The sequence below is a fragment of the Eschrichtius robustus genome, chromosome 5 (genome assembly GCF_028021215.1).
Source record: "Eschrichtius robustus isolate mEscRob2 chromosome 5, mEscRob2.pri, whole genome shotgun sequence".
Classification (NCBI taxonomy): domain Eukaryota; kingdom Metazoa; phylum Chordata; class Mammalia; order Artiodactyla; family Eschrichtiidae; genus Eschrichtius; species Eschrichtius robustus.
The window spans coordinates 76,642,491-76,666,330 of record NC_090828.1 but is presented as its reverse complement, the minus strand read 5'-3'; the positions used below and the strand labels follow the sequence as shown (position 1 = coordinate 76,666,330).

The 23,840-nt window shown below is 39.0% G+C and overlaps 1 protein-coding gene across 2 annotated transcripts in view; it reads left to right on the top strand.

Annotated features, from left to right (window-relative positions):
• The first annotated feature begins 5,851 nt into the window (after nt 1–5,851).
• KCNJ3 (potassium inwardly rectifying channel subfamily J member 3) overlaps nt 5,852–23,840 on the top strand; it is a 171,357-nt gene continuing 153,368 nt past the window's right edge. For both annotated transcript variants that reach the window (XM_068543982.1, XM_068543983.1), the window contains exons 1-2: nt 5,852–6,553; nt 16,987–17,203. In XM_068543982.1, coding sequence (XP_068400083.1) covers nt 5,852–6,553; nt 16,987–17,203 — 919 coding nt within the window. The remainder of the gene's footprint in view (nt 6,554–16,986; nt 17,204–23,840) is intronic.

Sequence of the window (23,840 nt, the reverse complement as noted above, 5' to 3'; positions counted from 1 at the left end):
TGCGCAATCAAATCTCAAACTGATTTCTCCCTTTCATTTCTTTTCCTTCTTTTTTTGGCAAGAGAGAAAATAACTTCGGTATCTTTTTTTAGGAGGGTTGAAAAAAAAAGGAACACCATTCTATTGCCCAAAATTGCATACAGAATTTCAAAGAGTGACCTCTTCCCAGATATAGCAGAGCTTATGGTGGTAATGGGAATGTGTCACCTTTTGGAGCGTAAGACCTTCAGATCCCAAGTCTGCCCATCTCTTCACCGGACTTTGGAGAATGGTAGGATTAGGAGTAAAGGAGTATTAAATATAATACCCTTTTCACCCGGGAGTAATTAATATTTCTGGCCACGTGAACTATTTCGTGGTGGGAGTCACAGTGGCAATAAGTGAATGACGAGGAGATGGACTCCAGGTATCCTGAGATGTTCAAAGCTTTGCTTTTTTCACTGTTGGCAGATTAAGTCATTTTTAGAATTTGGACTTCTCAGGGGCAGAGGTTTTTTTTCTTTTACATTAAATCTACTCTTTTCTCCACACTGTTCTGTTATATAATAGGGTGAGTGTATGTGCAAAGTCATGCTTTTTCAGTATTAAAACACAGAATCATATCCTTCATTTTTAAAGTTACAGTTATTTGTGTTATTACTAATTTTGGACACAGCAAATAAGACATTGCCAGAAACATTTCTGGGAAGAATAAATATGCAGCTTGTTTAGAACTGAGTTTGTTGTTAAATATAGCTTTGATCTCCCCTCCACCCCGCCACCGCCCCGGCCAAGAACTACACGGTAGTTTGTTTACAATCTACCACCCTATCTTTAAATGTTAGACTCCAAATGTGTATCGTGTATTCTGTAGTTCTATTTTCCAGGTTGTTCTGGCTTTGTGGTCTTGGCTGAAATTGTGTGCCTCTCCTTCCTTTGACCCATTCTCTTCACAGTGTTTCACTTCAGTTCATCAGACAGCACCTGATTAGGTGGCCTTCTGTCATCCATTCCCTACACATCCCGCCTGGCCTCAGCACCGTGGGGCTGGCTGCCACCCAGAACCTCATTATGGAAGCAGCTGTCCTGACAGAGGAAGATGCGTTTGGTTCATCTTTAAACATTTTCAAGGAGTTGGACTCAAGGTCACAAATAGGCCAAAGGCTCAGTCACGTTTCAGGTGTGACATGATGGCATCCTGAAAAATCTTTAACTTATCAGGCAATACTCTTTCTCTCAAAGAAGAGAGACCTTGAAAATGGGCAGACATGTTTTGGAATCCCTGCTCTACCATCTTGCTAGCTATGTCATGGGAATACTAACTGTAAAGCTCCAAGTAAGTTGCCTGGCACGTTAAAGTAGGCTCAGTAAATTTTAGTTCTCTCTAAAAACGTATTAAATATTTATCATATGCAAGGCCAGGTTGGGTAGCTGTAGTGCTAGATGGTATCAAAATAGTAATAGGTGGATGCTCAGGGTGCTTACTATTTTACAGGGGAAATCTTGGTAAATTCTGAGCTCAAATACAGGCTAGAAAGTAAAAACCACATTGCAAATCTAGGGGAATGAGAATTCAGAGAAGGGATGGATTACGGCTAGTGGGAGGATAAGGTAAATGTGGGGGAGATAGCACTTGAAGTAAAAGCTGAAGGAATTTTTCCCTTCTCTTGTGTGTACCTTAGAGATGGTAATTTGGACTTTGCAGGGATAGAGAAAGAATACTTAAGTGACAGGACTGCAGTTGAGCAAATGCAGTTAATGTTTGGGGAATTGCTAACAATCAAAGTTGGCTGGATCAGAGCCCACATTAAAGGGAAGGTAGGAGATAATTTTGGAAAGATAGGTTAGGCTATATTCTGGTGGACCTTAGATCTCAACCTGTATGAGAAACGTGGTGGAGTGGAGGGAGACCCTGGCTATGGAGCAAGAATCCTAGACTCCTTTCTAGGCACCTGGGAAGAGATAGCAGAACAACTAGGTTCTGGAGATTCATTGTTTTGGGTTCAAATCTCAAAGTTTCCACTTATTAAGTCTGTGACAGTCAGCAAGTTATTTCCCCCTTCTAGCCTCTAGACGAGACAATGTCTCTTGAAGTATAAAATTATTTGTTTATAAATTTAGTTGTTGGGAAATGGCAAAGGTTTTTCATAGAAAAGTGTTTTTTAAAAAGTGGGAATGTTTAAAAGCTTGGAAATGAAATAATTAAATGAAACTATCAGAGAGCTCTTTAGTTTCCATGCCACTGCTTAACATATACGATTTTAAGGAGACAGATCTAGTAATACTACCTAGGACAGTTTGAAGGAGTAAAAGACTAAAGGCAACAACATCATCTGACTTTGGGTCTAAAATGAAATGGGGATTTGAAGAAAGTTAGTGCCATTTTTAAAAGAGAGATATTGCAGTGGGGCAATCAAAAGGATTTGGCAACTGATAGAATATCAGTTCTAAAGCTAACAAGCACAGGGAGGATTACTTTGTTTTAATTTACATGCTCTTTTATATTAACTTATTTAAGCGACCTGATTTAGTGATGACTTTTTTTTAAAAAAAATTATTTATTTATTTATGGCTGTATTGGGTCTTCGTTTCTGTGCGAGGGCTTTCTCTAGTTGCGGCAAGTGGGGGCCACTCTTCATCGCAGTGCGTGGGCCTCTCACTATCGTGGCCTCTCTTGTTGTGGAGCACAGGCTCCAGACGCGCAGGCTCAGCAATTGTGGCTCACGGGCCTAGTCGCTCGGCGGCATGTGGGATCTTCCCAGACCAGGGCTCGAACCCGTGTCCCCTGCATTGGCAGGCAGATTCTCAACCACTGCGCCACCAGGGAAGCCCTAGTGATGACTTTTAATTCTGCATTACTCAATGCATGCGGGGTTTCTAGTGACATATCTATATGGGTATATGTTATTGATCCAGCAAATACTTATTGTGGACCTGGTATGTGACAGATAGTGTTCTAGGTGTTGGAGACAAGGTCCTTGCTCTTCTATTCCAAGACTCTGTTGGAGGGGGAGAGAAACAACAAACAAATGAAGAAAATAGTGGCTAGAAAAAGAAGTGTCATGAAGATGAACTAAGATGATATGGTAGGGGGTACCTGGAAAGCTAGTGAAGGGGCTCCTTTAGGAGGACGCATTCAGGCTGAGCTGAATGACTGAAGAAGCCAGCAACGTGGAGTGCCAGGGCAAGAACGTTCCAGAAAGAGAACACAGATAGGCAAAGGTCCAAGGATGGCGATTATGCCTCAGTGGGTTTCAGGAATTAAAAGAAGCCAGCCTGACAAAGGCATCATGATTAGGGGGAGAGTAGTCAGAGATAAGAGGAGAATATGTGTTAGTTCCCAACTTGGGGCCAACTCCAAACACTCATTCCTCATCTCTTGGCCTTGTTGCAATTTTACAGCCCAGTCTATGACATCCTTCGCAGCAAAAGGAGTTAATAAAACCACATTCATTCTCTTTTTTTCAGGTACCAACTTTGGGAAAATATTCAAACTCCCAATTTTTCAGAGTAGAAAGCTGGGGGTCAAAGATGTTTAGCAACTTGCTCAGGGTCACACAGTTTGTAAATGGCAGGGCCAGAACTCAACCAGGTCTTATGATCCAGGCCCAGAGCAGTTTCTGCTTCCCACAGTGTCACTTTCCCTTCTTATGTAATCCTAAAGAATCACAGTCACTGACCTCTTATCACAGAGCCCGCAGGAGATGTCTGTAACCTGGGATAGGCGTTTTAACCAAAGGACAGTGAAAGAGTCCTCTATTTATGGCTGACAAGGTGCAGGGCTTACCTGCACTAAGGTTTAGAGATAGAGAATTAGAAGGGAGCACCTATTGGCAGAGAATTGGCAGAATGATTATGTACTTATTTTCCTTTGCCTGGGAGTCTTACAGCAGCCCCTTGCTTTCATAACCCCGTGATTTGATAATTTTCCAACAAATTCAATTTTATGTGTTTGGACTGAATGGAATATGCCATAGGAGACCATAGCATCTTAGAACAAACATGAAATGTGGTAAATAAGCTGATGTTTACGCATGGGCACTATATTAGCTGTTTCTGCACTTTGCCCCTCCATTAAGTTAACTGCCAGGCCTGGGCCATTACAATCCAGCCTTGTTCCCTCAATTACAGCCACATATTAACTCCGGACATTCCAAGTCTTTCTAATAGCCATTTTCAGGGAGGACCGTGAGCTTTCCTAGGAGTGCCTCCCCTCCTTTCTGTTCCCATCTTGAGCCCCCTCTGCTACTTGCAACTCTGAGTTCTGAACAGGCTTATCTCGAAGCCAGTCGGGATGCCTATTTATGATGCATCCTCAAACCCAGGCATCCGTTTACACGAGAGCCCTAGTTAGAGAGGCATATTGTACTTCTCTCCTTTCAAAGAGCACATTTGCTGCTTGCTGGGGGCTTTCTGCCTGATGCAGGGGGGCGAGGAAGGAGAGTTCCTTTGGGAGCAGATTTAGAGTCGCTTCTCATTGGAGGGGCTCGCTTTTTCCTGAGCTGCCAGACGCTGCAGGCTCAACTGAGGCGCGGAGGTGCAATTCAGGCTGGTGAAACAGTGGAGGAAGGCAGGGACAGGCGGGGCTAGCGCGGCTCTGCAGCGGCTCACAGGCACCAACACACACAGCGCTCTCCCGCCGCCCCCTGCTCGAGCCTCGCTTCAGCTAACCGGGGCCACAGAGACGCGGACAGGGAGTGGGGGGACCGAGGAGGGGGCGAGGACAAGGCAGGAACCGTGAAGCAGAGGAAAAGCTGGAGCGGAGCTGGTATTTCACCTGAGAAGTCTGCCCCGCATCCCGAGGCTCAAACCCCCTACAGCTGCACCGCTGTCGCCTGCTGGGAGAGCACGGCGCCAAGGAACCCTCGAGTCCCGCTCCCAAGTCGTTCTGTGCCCGGCGCGCCAGGATCCTTCCGGTGAGGGGCAGCGCGGTGCCCTCAGGAAGGTGCGGAGCTTGGGGGACCGGCGTTGGCGCCCGTCGTGGTGCCCCAGGAAAAGTAGGGGCGAGGAAAACCGCCTTCAGGGCAGAGTGCGAGGCCAGGCTGCCGCTGCCGCCGGCCGCGCCGCCTCCTGCGCCCTCGCCTTGGGTGAGTGCTCGGCTTTAGCGCACCGCCGCGTCTCTGCAGCGCTCGGGGGCGGCCTGAGGGCCCCGGTGGCGCCCGCGGAAACTCAGCGGCCCGCGGACGGCAGGCGGACGCGTCTCCGGAGTCCGGAGCGGGGACTCTGAGCCCGGAGGGCGCGGGTAGGGGCTGCTGTACCCGTGCCCGGCAGACATGCCTTTGGGCGGGATTTGGGCCAAGAGATAGGAGGCGGGAGCGCCGGAGGGAGCCGGGAGCCGTCCCGCGGGGCGGGAGACCGGGGAGCGGCGGGGAGGGGGGAGGGTCTGGTCCGAGCAGGTAGCGCCGCTTCGGCAGCCCGGCGAGTTGGCAGGTGGGGTGGAACTCGCTTGTCAACTCATCAATCTTAAAACAGTCAGTTTGGGAGCGCTGCAGGATAGTCAGGAGGGCTGCGGGAAAGCAAGAGGGGGCCCGCGGGATGCCGGTGGTGAGGGAAGAAAAGGGAGGCCTCGAAAAGCTTGGGGGCACATTTGCGCTCGGGTTCCTGGTCCTTGCAGCCCTCCTGCCTTGAGTGTGGGAGCACACTTTTTTTGTTTTAAGACTCAGAGTGGAGAGAAAGCCTCCGTCCCAGTGGAGGAGAGGCGTCTGCGGGGGGCAGAGACCGCAGCTACCTGCCGGGTGCGCCCCCCGCCTCAGGCACGCCGGCGTTCGTCCCCCCTTTCTCTCCCGCTCCCACCTCCTCATTGGTGCTGGTTTGCAGCGCTCGGCTCCTGCGCCTTCGCTTCGCGTTTGAATCTGGCTCGCCCCTCCGTATTATGTCTGCACTCCGAAGGAAATTTGGGGACGATTACCAGGTAGTGACGACCTCGTCCAGCGGCTCGGGCTTGCAGCCCCAGGGGCCGGGCCAGGGCCCGCAGCAGCAGCTTGTGCCCAAGAAGAAGCGACAGCGGTTTGTGGACAAGAACGGCCGGTGCAATGTCCAGCACGGCAACCTGGGCAGTGAGACGAGCCGCTACCTCTCGGACCTCTTCACCACCCTGGTGGACCTCAAGTGGCGCTGGAACCTCTTCATCTTCATTCTCACCTACACCGTGGCCTGGCTCTTCATGGCGTCCATGTGGTGGGTGATTGCCTACACTCGGGGCGACCTGAACAAAGCCCACGTCGGCAACTACACGCCCTGCGTGGCCAATGTCTATAACTTCCCTTCGGCCTTCCTCTTCTTCATCGAGACCGAGGCCACCATCGGCTATGGCTACCGCTACATCACCGACAAGTGCCCCGAGGGCATCATCCTCTTCCTCTTTCAGTCTATTCTCGGCTCCATCGTGGACGCCTTCCTCATAGGCTGCATGTTCATCAAGATGTCCCAGCCCAAGAAGCGCGCGGAGACCCTGATGTTTAGCGAGCACGCGGTGATCTCTATGAGGGACGGAAAACTCACGCTCATGTTCCGAGTGGGCAACCTGCGCAACAGCCATATGGTCTCCGCGCAGATCCGCTGTAAGCTGCTCAAAGTAAGTGCTACCCGCCCCCTCCCCACCTGGCGACCGCCAGCCCGCAAACCCGGGAATTAACTCACCTGAGAGCCACCCTCAGGCTCCTAGTCTTGCCTAACGCCCCAGGTAAACTTCCTTGTTTGGGAGCTGGGGAGGGGGTGGGGGACTGGGCGAAGAGAGTACAACCGACGGTTCTGTTCTTTTCCCACCCACTCTCGTGCTGTTATTTATTTTATTTTATTCTTATTTATATTCATCGGATGTATTTGTGTCACTTTCTGGAGGCTCCTGGACCTCTGAGGTACACGAGTGCCCTGTTCTCCTTCCTCCCCTTGCTGCTTTGCTCTTTAGAGAGCTTTTGAGTTGTTGTCAATAGGCTACTCCAGTAAACTTGAAGTATTAAAACTGAACAGCTTTTAGTTTGAAGAAAAAGGTGCTGAGATTGCTTTCATTTTCACTTAGGGCTTTTCTTTCTTTCTTTTTCTTAATTTCTTTTTTTTCCCCCTAGTAGTATTTAGCAGGTGGATTATTCCTTCAGACCCAAGAACATTGATTCTAACTCTATCTGTGGTCATCTTTTTTTTAACAAGTACCCAAACCAGAGAAGCAGTTTATAAAGTGGAAAAACAACACCTGGTTGTTTTCAAGTTTTATTTTTACCAAATATTTTCCTAGAGAAATATTCTGTGAAAGCGTGAGTGCTTTTCCTGTAGAGTCTCTTATTAATTTTATTCTTAATTGCCTGTTTCTATGAAGCCTTTGTCAATTACAGATTTCACTTGAAGCTTTTCAGCATCCATTAAAGATTGCTTCCTACCATCAGCAGTGTAAATGCTAAAAGAAATTGCTCATGGAGTGATTATTAAAGCAAGGCCCATCTAGTCGTTAGAGGGCACCACTACAAACAAGAAGAGAAGCCCACTCTAATCACTCACCCAATTAGAGTCTGGGAATGAGGGATACAAGCCCAGTTCTCTACGTGTTATTTACAATCCATCTTTTTGAGGGATTTGCCTTAGATAGTTTTCAAATGTTCATAAATTGAAAAGATGACCTCAATACAGTCTTAAAAATTTATCTGAGACTGCATGGAAAAACCATAGCCCCATTCAGAACTCAGCATTAATAAAATGAAAATCTGAAATATTTAAGTTGAGATTTTGCCTTTGAGATTTCAATTTTACTCTACAGGTCTTTATCGTTTTACACAGCCTCAGTTTATATGGTAGTTAAAAGTGGTCCAATGTGCTTTAAAAAAAAATTGGCTCTTGTGTCATTTTCATTACTCATTTACAAGGTCTTACCCTAATTTTTCTTGACCATCTTGCTCAGTATAGTGTTGGACTTAAAGCAGCTCAGTTGTCCTGTCACTCCACATCATATGCATATTTACTATGCTACAGACAGGAAACAAACTAATTGTGTATAGCTTACTGGAAAATTTTCAACCTGGTTCTGCTGTATATGTTAATTAAGATAATTGTGAATAAATAATTTGAGTAGATCATATTCTTTATAATTAACTCCAATGGGCTGCATGTAATTTTTTTTTTTTTTTTAATTTAACTTAGTATATCATGCTATGGACCACATTTGAACGGAGTTGTTTGGATCAGGCTAAACGTGTTGTAGACATGTTTGTTGCAGGGGTGTTTGTTGTATGTGCCTATTTCTATGAATAGAACAAGATATATAACCTCTCTTTTTAGGTTAGGCCTACCAGCAACACTTTGTAAATGTAGTGCAAAAGTCTCTGGCTTGGAATCCATGTTCATGTGTCACTTGGAGATTTTTACTGAGGAGTAGTTTATCATCTTGATTGGTGTATTGGAAACTTAAAATTAGACTTTAAAGGTCAGTTATTGCTGTTCTCTAGTTTTTCAAACATATAAATACATTTATTAAAACAAATATCTTTTTGAGGAAACATATTTAGATGTTTTTAGACTATCAAATTTTATTTTAATAGTCAGAAATAATTAGAATTAATCTACATAGTAGGTTTTGTTTTTTGTTTTTGTTTTTTTACAAAGTTGTAGTGAATCTGAAGCACCCAGTGTCTACACTGGTTCAGGACAGTGATAGTGATTTTTATGCAAGTACCACATATACCACAAGGAGTGTCCTGATCAAACAAAAAAAAGATTTCCATTGTTGGCAAACTTGGAGCAAGGTGCTATATTAACACAAGGTGATAAAAACATCTAATTAAAACAATATGTATAATGTTCTTATAAAATTCTTTACTTTTGATTTGTTGGGAAGATGTCAGTGCTAAAAGTAAAAATAATTGGCATGTGGAGTCAATTTATATTTAAACAAAAGTATGGTGAAATTCTGTCCTGCTTTTTTTGTGAGGGGAGAGGGTTGATCAGTGGCAGCTCTTCATCCAACCAGTTACTGGAGTTTGCTTGAAGTTGATTTGTCCTGTAGCCATGGTGATTAAAATGAATTCTCATAGCTCTTGTCATTTCCTTAGACTTCATTTAAAAGGAGCCATGTTTTATTAAGAAACTAATAACATTCAGCAGAATTAGAGGGAGGATTTGCCTTTAATAAGTGACTCTCATTTTCTTTTAGGGACTGAGATGAAGTGACCCAAAACAGCCAACTAGATTTTTAAAGAGAAGCTATACCAAGATCTTAAAGCAGTAATATTTTGATATTGGTCTTATACATCCTTACTAAATATTATTACACATATTCAGCTTCTTCTCTTAACCCATGTTTGACATTTTAAATGTAAAATTTATGTATCTTTAATACAGAGAAATACATAGAATTTTAAGGCAACAAAACCATAATATTTAATAATAGTAATTAGAGTCTATATGAGTTCTTCCTATTACCTAATTTAATTTCATTTATATTTTTCTATTGCTGTTTTCTTATTTGCTGAATAAAAGCTTATTTATCAGTATTAATATAAGAATTATATTTGATGATTTAAAGCACTTCTATTCTTGTAAAGAATAGAAAGTAAGAACATGCATATGGCTTTCTAATCCTTGCTACTGTGAAGTTTTCTGTGCATTTTCTTTTTTTTTTTGAATTCTGTGTCTTGATGGAAGTTTTTCTCTTATAACTTCTCTAATTTTTAATTGTTGTTAACTTATATGAAAGCAAATTTTATTTCAACTCTATTCCTGTCTTCCAAGCTTGCAAATACTGAAATTTATTTCAATATTTAATTATAGATTTTCCAACTTAACGCCTGGAGCAATCAGTCCTTTTTCTACTTAGAAAAAAAAGAAAGCAGATTACATAAAAATTTAAGAATATAATTGGAAGTTATTCTTTAAAATTTATAACGTTATTATGAATACAACTATAGAAAGCTCTTTTAAGATGAATGTTCTTTCTCTTTTCCTCTTTTCATCCCCATGTTGATGTTTTATTTGAATTTTCAATTTATTTTAGTTGTCTTTTTTTTAACCTAAAATATAGGAACTAATGAATAGCATGGTCATGTTAAGTTAATATAACATCCAGTTTAAAATTTTAATAAAAATGCCTGGATTAAGGAGTTGAGACTAATGGTTGATACATTGGACCCTGTAATTCAGTGTTGGGTTTAAAGGATTTGGAAATCTCACTCCTTCCTACAAATCTAATACTAATGGTTGACTGGCCTACATTTCCATCTTATTAGGGAAAGATTTAAACTTTTTGATACATTATTCAAGAATTTGCACACTTATTATCCAGAAGCCATCACAGTTACATGTATACATATGTGTGTGTATATATATATGTAGACACTCAGTCAAGCCTTATTTACATAAAGTAAACATAAAATCAATTATTGTTAGATCCATATTTTGAAATTAAGAGGTAAGGATAAATTTTTCTCATAGAAGTATAATTTTATATCTTCATATTTTTATTCATGGCATATAGTCATCGTCTTCCTTTCCTAGGATGTCAGCTATGCAACCCTTAACTTTTACCTAATGAAAAGTAATGATGCCCAGTTATCTTCTAATATATCACATACATTATTTTTATACTCATCTTTTCTATTCTCCATTTATATGGATACTCAAAATTGGATGCTATCTAGTTTCCTCATATGAATGTGATCCAGTGCAGATGCAATAAAAACCAAAATTTCATCTGCAAGACTAACAAGCTCGTTATTCCCTTCATATACCTTAATATTTTGTTAATCTTTTCACCACAGTGATTCCTGGACCACTTGATTCCTGATTTTTTTCATATATTTATTAGTTTGTCTTCATTCCATACCTTGCACTTTAATGCAATTATGGTTTTGACTCTATATGACCCTATTTTGTATGACTGGCTCTTCTCTCCAATTGGTCGTGGTCAATTTGCACTTCGTTTTAATCTTGAGATCATTAGTTATCTCCTTGAAAAAATTAATTCACAAGTGAATATCTATTAAAAAACTCTTCTTCTGAACATCATACAAGTGGTTAGTAAAAAGATTCAAGGAGTCTAAGACTGAGTACCCCAGAACTCTTGGGGCTTAGATCTTATAATGGTCAGTGAGTTTTTTTAGGTGGGTTTATTATGTCTTAAAAAAAAAAAAAGTACAGTTTCTATGTAGTCTAGCTTTGCTTTCTCTGACACAAGTACAATAATTCTGTAATAGGTATAGAACTTGGGTTCTTTTTAAAGACTGTGATTACTATTCTTCTTTTAAATAGTAGTAATATGTTTGTTTTGTTTCTTTTGTTTTTTATTTTTCATATGGTTCCTGAAAAAGACAGGGTGGCTTGTGCTCAGGGGAATACAGTGTGAACAGAAATAAGGACATAAAGACCCAAAAATAAACAGTAGTAGGTAAGAACAAATGATGAAGAGAAGCAGGAAAAAGCACACAGTGGATTTGAGGGTGTTTGGTGAGTAGGAGGGGAATGTGCAAGTAGGGTTGCAAATCCTGTCCACAGTTATTATAAATTCCATAAAAAGTCCTCAAGGAATTATAAAGCTGTTCTTTCATTTAAATGGTACAGAAGCCTCACAAAATTTATTACAAGATAAATTACATTCCATCTATAGGTTACTTTCTTTTCATAAAAGTGAACATATTTTTATGGGATAATTGGCTTAGCATTAAAAATCTTTATTTTAGGCTTGACGTTGGTCATATTTTTTTCCACCTGAGGATTGATGGAATTTCAAACTTAAGGAGTCAAAAGAGGGGAGTTCCCTGGTGGCACAGTGGTTAAGAATCCTCCTGCCAATGCAGGGGACACAGGTTCGAGCCCTGGTCCAGGAAGATCCCACATGCCGCAGAGCAACTAAGCCCATGTGCCACAACTACTGAGCCTGCACTCTAGAGCCCACGAGCCACAATTACTGAGCCCGCGTGCCTCAACTACTGAAGCCTGCGTGTCTAGAGCCCGTGCTCCGCAACAAGACAAGCCACCGCAACGAGAAGCCCGCGCACCGCACCGAGGAGTAGCCCTCGCTCGCCGCAACTAGAGAAAGCCCACGCACAGCAACAAAGACCCAAAGCAGCCAAAAATAAATAAATAAATTTATAAGAAGTCAAAAGAAATGTACAACTGTAGAAAGTCCAGATGAAATTCTAGGTCCACACTTTCTTCTGCCTGACTTTAATTTTGGTCTGAGTCCCAAAATCATTGCCAGAAATGCTTTGAGTCACAAGGCATTGTTGTTCTTTATCCTGGTACCTGCTTTTGGCTCATTTCCAAATTTTAGATTCCACATAGTACTCTGACCTCATTGCATGTAATTTTCTTTCTGACTTCAGCATATATTCCACACACACACACACACACACACACACACACACATTGCACATTTAAAGAGGAGAAGTGACATTACAGATAAAATGGTGGGGAAGTGGTAGGCAAGAAGGGCTGCCCTCTCTGTCTTCAACTACATTTTCCTTCTTTTCCTTTCTGAACCACTGGCCCTCATTACGTTTTCCAGTAGATACGTGTGAAAAGTGGTGGGGAGTGGATCACGCCTTAGAATATTATGGAAGTACATCTCAAGTCAGATGTTAGAGATTAATTTCTTTTTTTTTTCAAAATTCCCCTAGCTTCCCTCCGAGCTAGGAAAGAGCACAATGGCTATAATTAGAACACAGTAATGGGTTGGAGAGATGGGAGAAAGGCAGCAAAGAGATTGATTGTATTGGTGAAGTGTGTCCCTGCTGAATGAATGTGGGCAACTGATCACAAATCTCCCAGAAGGAGGATAGCGAAATGTGGATCTACTTATGCCAAGGGCAGTTCTAAATGTGTATCCCAGAGCGGTGTGTGTGTGTGTGTGTGTGTGTGTGTGTGTCTTTGTCTTTGGATACATACGCTACAGTCCTTTATCTGTAATAAGAAAGCTATTTGTCTGTAAAGTACATGATGATAATAATCCCTTCCAGGCATCTGTGACTTTTGATTCCTTTTCCACCTGTAGTCAGAAGTTGTAATTTATTATCTTGCAGGCCTTTTTGGACTCTAAGGGAGTTCAAAGTCATTTGACATTAGCTGCTTCTTTGAAATTAGTACATGTGACTATAAAATGAGGCACAAACCTTAAGTTCTAGACATATATCCATGTGGCATATAATTAAAGTGTGTGTAATAGAAATACTACATTTCAATAGCAATATTTTTATTACAAAGAATAACTTAGAAATTATTGCCAAAATCTAAATTGCACACAATCATTTCAAAAAATCCAGGAGGTTCTACTTATAATGTTTTTGGACAATAAATTTAAACAAACTTTATGCCTTAGAGTTCCTTGATTTTTGTCTTAACTCTCAGAATTTACTATAATGCAACCGACCAGAAAGTCTTTAAAATGGCAGAAAAATCTTTATTTCCTTCCCCAAAATATTTCATACAATTGATAATAAAAGTTGTATGTTAAGTTATTCTCAAGTGCCAGTGTTTTCAAATTATGTTCTAAATTTTTAAGAATTACCAATTTTCCATGAACTGTTTTCCCTTCCGCCTTTTCCCCACTTATTTATTCAATAGTTTCAAGATTCTAAATGATTATTTCATCAAGTAAAGTCAACCTTAGAAATTTTAATAATTTATTGCATCACTCTTCACCTTAAACAATTGTTTAGAATTGTTGTTGATCTCGACCGTATCTATTTACGTATTATCCAGGAAAAGATCATGGCTCTGTGTTCCCTTTTGGAATTAGGAGGCTTATAGAACCAGAGGAGATAATGTAGACCAGGGGCAAACTGCTCTACTAATGAAAGATTTCTTCTTTTATCATAATTCTTAAGATGACATAATAAATAAAGGTTAAATTGGTTTTTAACTACATTTTTTTCTGCCTATTATCAAAATTTCTGGGTGAAATATGGTAATTGGTATCTAAATAAGAGAACTAGAAATGGATGAAATATCATTGCTACTGATTTATTACATACTCAAGGTACAGATCACAGTTTAATTTTATAAAGGCACATCCATAACTCCTCTTTTTCCTTTGTATCTTTTATGTATGTGTTACAGTTCCTTGAACAAACTCCACTTACACTCCACTTACACAAGTTGAGAGACTATAACTAACATAGGCTTCTTTTCCCCCCTTGTTCCAGAAAAATCTCTGGAATTGCCCCAGAATTAGAAAAGCCTAGATTGGAATTCCTTGTAAACCTAGAGTAGAATGTGCATGCTTCTGCAAGTGTATTTGGTAGATATATGTCAGGTTCTGGAATATCGTATTTGGCTGAGTATTGATAAGATAACCTTGCTCTGCCCAGGAGCTCAGACTTCAAACAATTCCAGTGCTCCAGGCACCTGCCAAACACCCTTCACTCCTCTAAACAGAAAAGCTTTCTCTTTAACTCACAGTGAGTAATAGGCTTCCCAGTCTATTACAGAGTCAGAGAAGCAAGCAAAAATCAGGTAGGTAAGCATATTGATAGTTGAAATATCTGTTGGGCTAACAAAAAGGAAGAAGAAGTGAAAGATAAGATTGTGGATATATGTAGTACCTCAGAGTCATTTAAAGTAAGATTAAATTTATCCACTGGAAAATAATTATCAGGGAATACGTAGGGAATTTCACTTATCGGAAAAAGATGTAAGTGTGGAAAACATCTTTCAAAGAAATGAAGTATTGCTTTCCCCATAGTATCACAAAATAGGTGCAGTTGTCAACTTTGTTTCTGCCAAGACTTGGATAGGATATAAAGCATTTGGGAAGGGGTATAGGCATAATTTTGAGTATATGGAACACATTTTTAAAATCGGAAGATAACGTGGAGTCTGGAACGTTATGGACGTTAATGGAACAGATTCATGCATATTTAAGTCTAAATTACCTACATATGAATTAACTGCTTTGCTAAAAATAAAATATTTCTTATTCTAGGTTGGCATTCTCCTGATAGCCTATCTGTTTCTAGGCCACTTCTTTTCATGGGTTATTGAACGAGCAGAGGATATAGACGCTAAAGGCTACTCTAAGAATGAGGTGCAAGTATAAATAACAAATATATAAGTAAGGGAGATGAATTTTAGCCTTGGTGTACGTATATAAAAATTAGAAAAATATATCTTCTTTGGGGGAAATTATTTTAAAATGAATGGGGAACTGAGTTTAAAAATTATGTTTTTGAATATTTTTATTTCATGCAGAAAAAGCAGAGCTTAGAATAGTTGGTAAAATGACCCAAATTCTGATCATTAATTATAAATGTCAGAATACCACCTTGTGTTTATATAGCACCTGTTTCTTAGTAGGTGAGAGAACAATGACCCAGGATTTTTGTTTTTATTTATTTTTGTTTTGTGTTTGACTTTTATTTTGTTACATTAATCAATACATGTTATACAACTGTGTATTTGCAAAGATGCTGGTCTCATCTGTATTTTACCAATTTGAGAATATATATAGAAAGATAAATGAATTCTACTGGCTTAGAAATGACTAGTTTTCTCCAACATTGGTTGTTAGAGCTGCTGTTTTTATTTTTGCACCATCAGGTTTTTCCATGTCTTTTTTTTTTTCTTGTCAGTAATCATTTTCTTCTTCTTTTTAAATTTTTAATCAACTAGTAATAAGGCAGAGAAGAAAAATAGTCTCAGTATTTTCATTGGACTTTTTTTCTACACAAATAAAACTCCTGTGTATCACTAATTACAAAGTAGCCTCTCTAATTGACTAGTTCTGCTTTTGAGACTCTGCAATTGCTGCGGTAACAATTTGCCACCAACTTGGAACTCTTGGTTTTGTTTTGCTGTGGAGGACAGCTTACTAAACCATACTTTTCAGTGTTTTCAGGCTCGTTTTACAAAGCCAGTGTCTTTCCGGGAACTCTGAAAGTAAGGATTTTGTCTTCAATCTACCGATTCATTGGACAGACCAGTGTTGCAGAGTCTGTTTTGTTTATTAAATTTGCTTTGCAAAGAGTCTCTTAAAATATATTGGATTCTTCCAAACCCCATTCAACCAGCAGCAAGCCTCCCTCCACCCTGATTTTTTTAACCCAGCTTTTATTTTACCAGCATCATCATATAAACTTGAATATTTGCTTATCGTGATCCTTATAAGTAACATATATGAAAAATGAATAGAAAAGAAAGATAAGTTTATTTTCATGGTTTGCTAATTGTTAATAATCACATTTAATTTTTTTTAGCATGCAAGCAGTTTGTTGAATTAAGCTTTACAGTGATTTATACTGATACTGAGTGCCACTGCCATATGAAAGTTTTAGTAAACTACAAGTTTGTCTAATACAGATTTTTTAAACTGCATTTTGATTTAAAGAAATTCAGTTGAGCACAAATTTTCACTAATTTTACAATTCATAAAATAAATAGAGAAATAACTTTAATGCAGTTTATTACTAATAGTGCGAAAGACACCAGTTAACAGCATCTGCCTTTATTTTTATTATGTGAGCTGTTGTGTACATAACATTATTCAATATGATAACATCTTCACTATTCTATTGTAGTTTCTATCTATTTGTTACTTTTCAAAGGTCCTGGAAAAATAAATTATTATGTTTGCTTTGTAATAATGCAATAAATCTGTTTTAAAATTATGATCAACCTTTTTTAGCTTTAACAAACTCTGTAAGAATTGCCTACTTATTTGCTTTGGGAGGAAAAAACATCTGGCATATAGTGCGTTATCATTTAGTGATTTATGTCAAGCAGTAGCACATATACACTTAGTTCCACAGTTTGTGTTAACAGCCATTGTTGGACCAGGCATTTCTCCAAAGCTCATGAGTTAGGGACTGGTAATTATAGTAAGTCGTGTATTATAAATAATGCATGTATGTTCCACATGAGCTATGTGGGATTTCGGCCCATTTGCTAGAACATAGCTGCATAATGATTTGTTTGGATTTTGTTGCAGATGATTGATAGTGCAGAATGTTGGCAATGATGTAAATTACTGTTGGGCTGCCTTGCAAATTTCAGTACAAGTGGTGATTTCTTCTCTTTTTCTGTGTGCTTGTCTAGTCTCGGCAGACACCTGAGGGTGAGTTCCTTCCCCTTGATCAACTTGAACTGGATGTAGGTTTTAGTACAGGGGCAGATCAACTTTTTCTTGTTTCCCCCCTCACGATTTGCCACGTGATTGATGCCAAAAGCCCCTTTTATGACCTATCCCAGCGAAGCATGCAAAGTGAACAGTTCGAGATTGTCGTCATCCTAGAAGGCATTGTGGAAACAACTGGTGAGTAAAAACATAGATATGTCATGAAGTTTCTTTATTCCGTAATAACATTATATTATATGAACAATACCTATCATGGTTTGGGCTAAATGTCTCAGCTCGCAATAATGAAAGTAATGACTTGTCTGTTATTTCTTTGTAACATTAAGTTGATACTGCTTTGAAAATGAAGATTTACTGTTGTGATGATTGCATTTGTAATGTTAACTCAGAAATACTTACTGCAAAGAAAAAAAAAAGAAAAGGAAACTGAGATGACTCCTAGAAATGATTATGATGTTCTAGTTTAACTGCAGACTTGGATTTCCTATAATCATATATTTTTTAAAAGATTTAAGGTTAAAATAAATTCAGGGTAATTAGTGAGCAGCCTGAACTCAGCATGCATATTCTTGCCTTAGGGATGGTGATTCGGGTGCCATTGATAGAGCTTTGATATGCTACTATATGCAACCTCAGTGGAAAATTCCCTGTGTGTGTGTGTGTGTGTGCGCGCGCGCACGCGGGTGCGAGCCACACTAAAGTAGCATTTTAATTTCAAAGTGGGTCAGTAGATTTCCCCAGCTGAACCTTGACCAAAAATTTTTTGAAAAGAAATTTTCTTCTTTTTCGGCTTTGGTATAGCTATGTGCAGTATGTTACTTCTTAAGATGTGATATAGCGTTGCTATGCTGCAATACCCACAGTTGGCTACTCTCTGAGGAGAATAAGGTTGGCAAAGGAAAGAAACAATAAATCAGAGTATATTATTTGGGGCCTAAGCATTGCCAGTTGGTTTGGAACCTGCTGGATGCTTGAGACTAATAATGGAATATTTACATAATTATATCTATCTATCTTGAGTTTTACCCTTGCTACAAGTAGTGAGAAAGCAAGAAATACTTTAGCTTTTAATTTTTTTCTACCAATATCATTCTAATAATCTTAAAGTGCTAGTTATTATGTAAAAACTATGGCATTGAAAGTAACATCGGCAATAGCATAGATACATTCAAGCCTTATATCAAGGTGGGAGACGTTACATAATGAAAGAATCTCCCACCTTGATATAAAGCTTTGTCCAAGGAGCAGGGGGAGGCAAGCCATTGTAATCTTATACATCTGTTACGTAACACCGATTTGAAATTTTGGCAAGATACTTAATCTCCGTAAACTTTTTTTCCCATCTCTCTAAAAGGAGAATGATATACTAACCACCTTGAAGCTACCTGTTGTATTACTATTATTTTATTATCATTAGTGCTTCATTTTAAAATTTAAGGATTTTGAAGACAGTGAGTAAAGACTTAATTCATCAATCTATATCTGGGATTTGATTTCTGTGGACAATTTCATGGTTTAAATTCTCCAGTTTTTTAACTTAAAATTGAATTGATGTCATAGTATATTTCTAAAATATCATATATTGATAAATAATGAAGCCAATTTATAAAGGCTTCTAGTTCAAGAAATCTTTACATTTAAATTTTAGTTTTTATTTGTCTCGTTTATTGAAGTAATAATATATTGTTAGAGCTTAAACAGCAGATGTTTTTATTGATTTATTTTTATAGCATATGGTTCTATCTTTGACACAGCTGGTTATAGTTTATTAATTGCTTATTATTATTCTAATCACTGCCACGAGTGAAGTTTCTGTTTCACTTGACAGTCTTAGAAATCTTTCACTAGTTCTATCTATCAATCTATCTATCTATCTATCCATCCATCCAACCATTTTTCCTACTTATCCCTGGTTAGTGTGTATTTCTTAAGAATGAGAAAATTTTTCTATAAAATCACAGTGCAATTAAGAAAAAACCAGGATATTAAACAATGATACAGTGCTATTATTTAGCTCATAGTCTACCTTCACATTTTATCAGTTGTCCTAGTAGTTTCCATCACAGCCCTTTCTTCCTGGTTCAACGTCAATTTAAGGATTATGCCCTCATTTGTTTACTTGTCTTCTCAGTAATTTCCATCTTAGCCCTTTTTTCCTGGTTCAACATCAATTTAAGGATTATGGCCTCATTTGTTTACTTGTCTTCTCAGTCTCATGATGAAATAGTTCCTCAGCCTTACTTTGTGTTCTTGACCTTGATGTACTTGAACAGTACAGGCCAGGTATTTTGTAGAATGTCTCTCAATTTGGATTTGTCTGAGGCTTCCTTATTCATTATTTATTTTTTTGATTTTTGACTTCTACATAGGCATCTTAAGGGAATATTGAATCAGGTTGTTTTTAAAATACACCTATGTATTCTTGACTTAACTGATGTGTCTTCATCAGATTTCAGAGGATCATGGTTAGTAAATGATATTCTACATAAAGTCATTTGGAGTTCATAACATTAAATTATTCATTAGGACTGTAGATTTCATTTTACCATTTTCTGCCCTCTCCCCCCCCCCTTTTTTTTTTTAAATTATGAACTGGCAGAGACTAGTTTCCACAGAAAATGTGAAAACTTGACTGGAGCCTGAATTTCTTATTTAGAGATTGCCTTTTATGGAGAAAAGATTAAAGCCTGCCTCCTCTTAACCTCTTAACTAAGCCTGTTTTCTAGATTTAATATAGCAAGAATAACAGCAAAAACATTACTCATAATTTTTAGAATTTATTTTGTGGAAAATTTATCTGACATTTTGTTTGTGTATATGCCCTAACTGATTAAATCACACATTTTTCAAACTCTGAAAAATCTGTCTATATTTTCTGACCTCCCTGAGTCTGGTAAAAATAACATAAACATTCTTATGTCCATATGATCATTTAAAGTTATACTGAGATTTATTTAGATTCATTTTTCAGGATGTTTCCTCCTTTATCTTCCCATTCACAATACTTTCTCATAATATTTATTGCTTGGAATAAGACAAATATGATCTTTTGTGATGTTTTGAGACATCAATAATACCATTTTAGCTCCAGTGTTTTTTGTTATACAGGCTTGTGACTAAATGTTTACTCAACAATGTAACTTTCCATCATCATATTTAACATTAAAACACCAAGTTTTTTTTAATCATTCATTCATTCACTAGACAAGTAACTGAATGTATGCTGTGTGCCTGGAAATATTTGAAATACTGGCAATATAGTGGTGACCAAGACAGGCAGAATCCCTTTCCTTATGAAAGTTATATTCTAACTGGAGGAGGAAAACTGCGAAACAAAACAAAAAAATAAATAAGCAAGGTATTATCACATAATAATGTGTCAGGAATAAAAACCAAAACAAAACAAGGTTATGGAACAAAGAGTGCATCCCAGGCTTAGGTTGACGGTTAGGAAAGGTCTCTCTGAGAAGGTGACACCTAAGCGGAGACCTGCCTGTCGAGAAGGACCTCCTGGGCCTGTCTGGAGGGAGAACACAGCAGAGGCTGAGAAACAGCTGGTACAAGGGTCCTGAGTCGGGAACCAGCCTGATTGATTCCAGGAACTAAAAGAAGGCGGTGGTGGTTGGAGCATAGTGAACAATGTGGAGAGTGGGGTGAGGAGAAGTTCGAGAGGTCGGGTGTGGGGTGTGGGTGCACCTCTGCACTACAGATGATTGCATCGCATCAACAGCGAGGGCTGGGATTCGATTCAAAAGCAAAGCCTGCATTTACGTGCTAGAGTAATAATTTAGTAATCTCAAACTCTATATAACAAAATAAAACACACATTTTTTTCCCCTAGTGGATTGCATGTAGTTTATTTAAAACCCAGTGACCCCAATGCCTAGGGAATGCGTAAAACTTTAGACCGTTACCACTTTTTCGTATTAACAGTACTACCCACACGGTCCCCAGCCCCCAAGACAGGCACATAATTGCTCACTTTGCTGCGGTCCTCTGATGAGAATCTTCTGATCTCATTTAGTTTTTGCTTCTTCCCTTCCTGTAGTCTCAGCGGGAGTGATAGTGGTGTTGAGGAGGGGGATGAAAAATTAGAAGCTTTCTCATTTCCTTGAAAGTTTCAGCTTCCAGCTCAGGACTCGCAATAATTACTTGCCCCACTTCCTTGGCAATACTCCTCAGTGATCAGGTTCAGGGATTGTTGCCTTCTTTGCTTCAAATGAGTTGGACTTTCACTTCCAACAAGGAACACAGCATTTGCCTCTTCATGAATAACCTTTGCTTCTTGGCTCACGTAGCAAATTTCTAAACATAGGTTACCTCTAACTGTTGCTCTCTTTGCTGATTCTCCCAGGGGGGAGAGCACTGCTAGAGGCAAACAGCATTGCAGATTTGGCTCATTAGAACTCGATGCTTTCAAACTTCAATCTGCTCTCTGCTGCTATTTGGCAGTCTTCTTAATTGTCTTTTCTGCACTCCCAGGCTCTCTCCCCATGGGATCTATTTTAGACCTTTTCTCTCCTTCCATGCCCCCAGTCCCAGCTGTCCTATCCCTTCCTAGGCCTACTACTCTCCACCTAGTTTATCTAAAAGAATGCGACACTTCGATTTGTATACATTTTTTTTTACTCTCTTTATCCTTTTCTCATGGTTGTCTCCCCTTTTTCTTTGCTGGTGTCTGTGAGGAAAATGTCTTTATTCTTCTCCAAAAGCACCTGCTTTATCATCATGTTTATTACCTGTGACTCAAGCGCCAAGACTTACTATACCTAATACCTAAAATCCCTTTGACTCTCTTTGTTCTCAAACATGTCCAGGTCTTTCTTCACGAAAAACGTAATCCGGTTATTTATTCCTTTATACTCAAGGTTCTTTCTGGGATTCAGAGACACCACCTTCTCCCTCTCCCTCTTTTTCTGTTTCTTCTAATTTTTATTTTCCAGGTGTTCCTTATACCCTGCATGGCTCCCTCTTCTTATAAATTTTTCCTGGATCTCTGCCCTTGACTTCTTTCCTCTTGAATCTAGACACTTGATTTTTAAAAATGAACCCACAAAGTATGCACAAGTCCATTATTTCTTTTATCTCCAGCTATGAAATCTCTCACCTGCTGTGGCTTTATATATGCCATCAATTTCCAGGACATTTGTCCACTCGGATGTCACTATTTTAATTCAGAGTCAACTTGTCTAAATACCAAGTAATCATCTTACCCTCAAATTACATCCTCGTCTGGAAAGTTTGTCCCTATTAATCATGGCTCTTTTGTCGAAGACCTCCTCCCCTTTTCTTTCTTTTTTACATCCAATTAAGTTGTTCATTCCACAATATCTGTTGAGCACCTATTACAGGCTAAACAGTGTTCTAGACCCTGGGGACACATTAGTTAACAAGACACAATTCCTGTTCTTGTGGGTATTTATAATCATATATGGAAATCAGACAGCAAAATGAGGAAGTGCCTCATTTAGAGTGTTAGAAAATAAGTGCTATGGAAAAAAAAGTAAAGCAAGGCAAGAGGGTTTGGGAGTGTAGGGAAGTCAGGGTAGGCTGCAATGAGAAGGTGACATTTAAGCCCAAGCAAAGTATCCTGAGTAAAACGAATCCCTTTGCTTTGAAGGGGATTTCAGGTAGAGGTTCAGCAGTTGTAAATGCTCCAAGGGAGCAGGTACCTGGCTTCTGCTCTCTGTTAGTGGTGTCTCTGTAATTCAACTCTTCCTCTGAAAGTTCACATGATAGTACTTCTAAATCACAGTAGTTGTCTCGGGAATGGATTTAGTACCTGCTTACATGCAGATTGTGCACTACTGAATGTTCGCCTGGTGAATATGCTTACAACACTACTATCATGATATACCTGTGCTCAAAAATCCCTGATGACTGCCAGTCAAAATGCATGTGTTCCTTCCTGAGACAGTTAGGCTGCCCTGCTTACTGTAATGTCCATACACTGGGGCTCACTGTTGATTCCCATGTCTGCGATAATACCATTTTCACCACCTAGGATAGCATTTCTGTCTTCTCTTACATGGCATAAGAACTGCCATATTTGTTCAGTCTTCCCTGGGCACTTTAGTCCATGTGCTTTCCTTTAATCACTTATTTAAAATACTGTTTTTTACTATGAAGGGGCTATTAAATACATGCTGATTATAGAAAAAATTTTAAAAATACAAATATGTAAAATAAAAACCTTACTCTTATTTTCAGCTACTATACCATTAATGTATTGGTCATGAACCTTTCAGGTGTCTGTATTCAGATATATTGTTCTATTATGCTACATGTACTGTTTTATAACTTGCTTTATTGTATAATATGTTTTTAACCTCTTTCATGTCAAATTACAGTTCTACACCATTCACCTTAATGGCTTTATTGTAGGCCAATTATGTATCTATCTTAATTTTTATTACCTATCTCTTGTCTGGAATTTTTAGGCATTTCCTTTTTAATGAGATACTCTATAGTCCATAGTTTAAATTTATTTACCACCAACTTTACTATTTTATATAAATTCTTAAAGATAGAATTCCTAGGTAAAGGGACGTATACATCTGTTGGTTTTTAATATCTATTTCAGGGTTGCTATAGAGAAAGTTGGTACCAATTTACAACTGGCTATGAAGGTGCCTATTTCCTCATACCCTTGCCAACAATGGATATTATAATTGGTTTCATTTTTGTCTATTTGACATTATTTTATTCTTTTTGATTACTAGCAAGGTTGAAATTATGGTATCTATTGGCTATGAATTTTATTTCATGAATTCTCAGTCACTATTGCTCATTTTGCTTCCAATTTATTACTTGC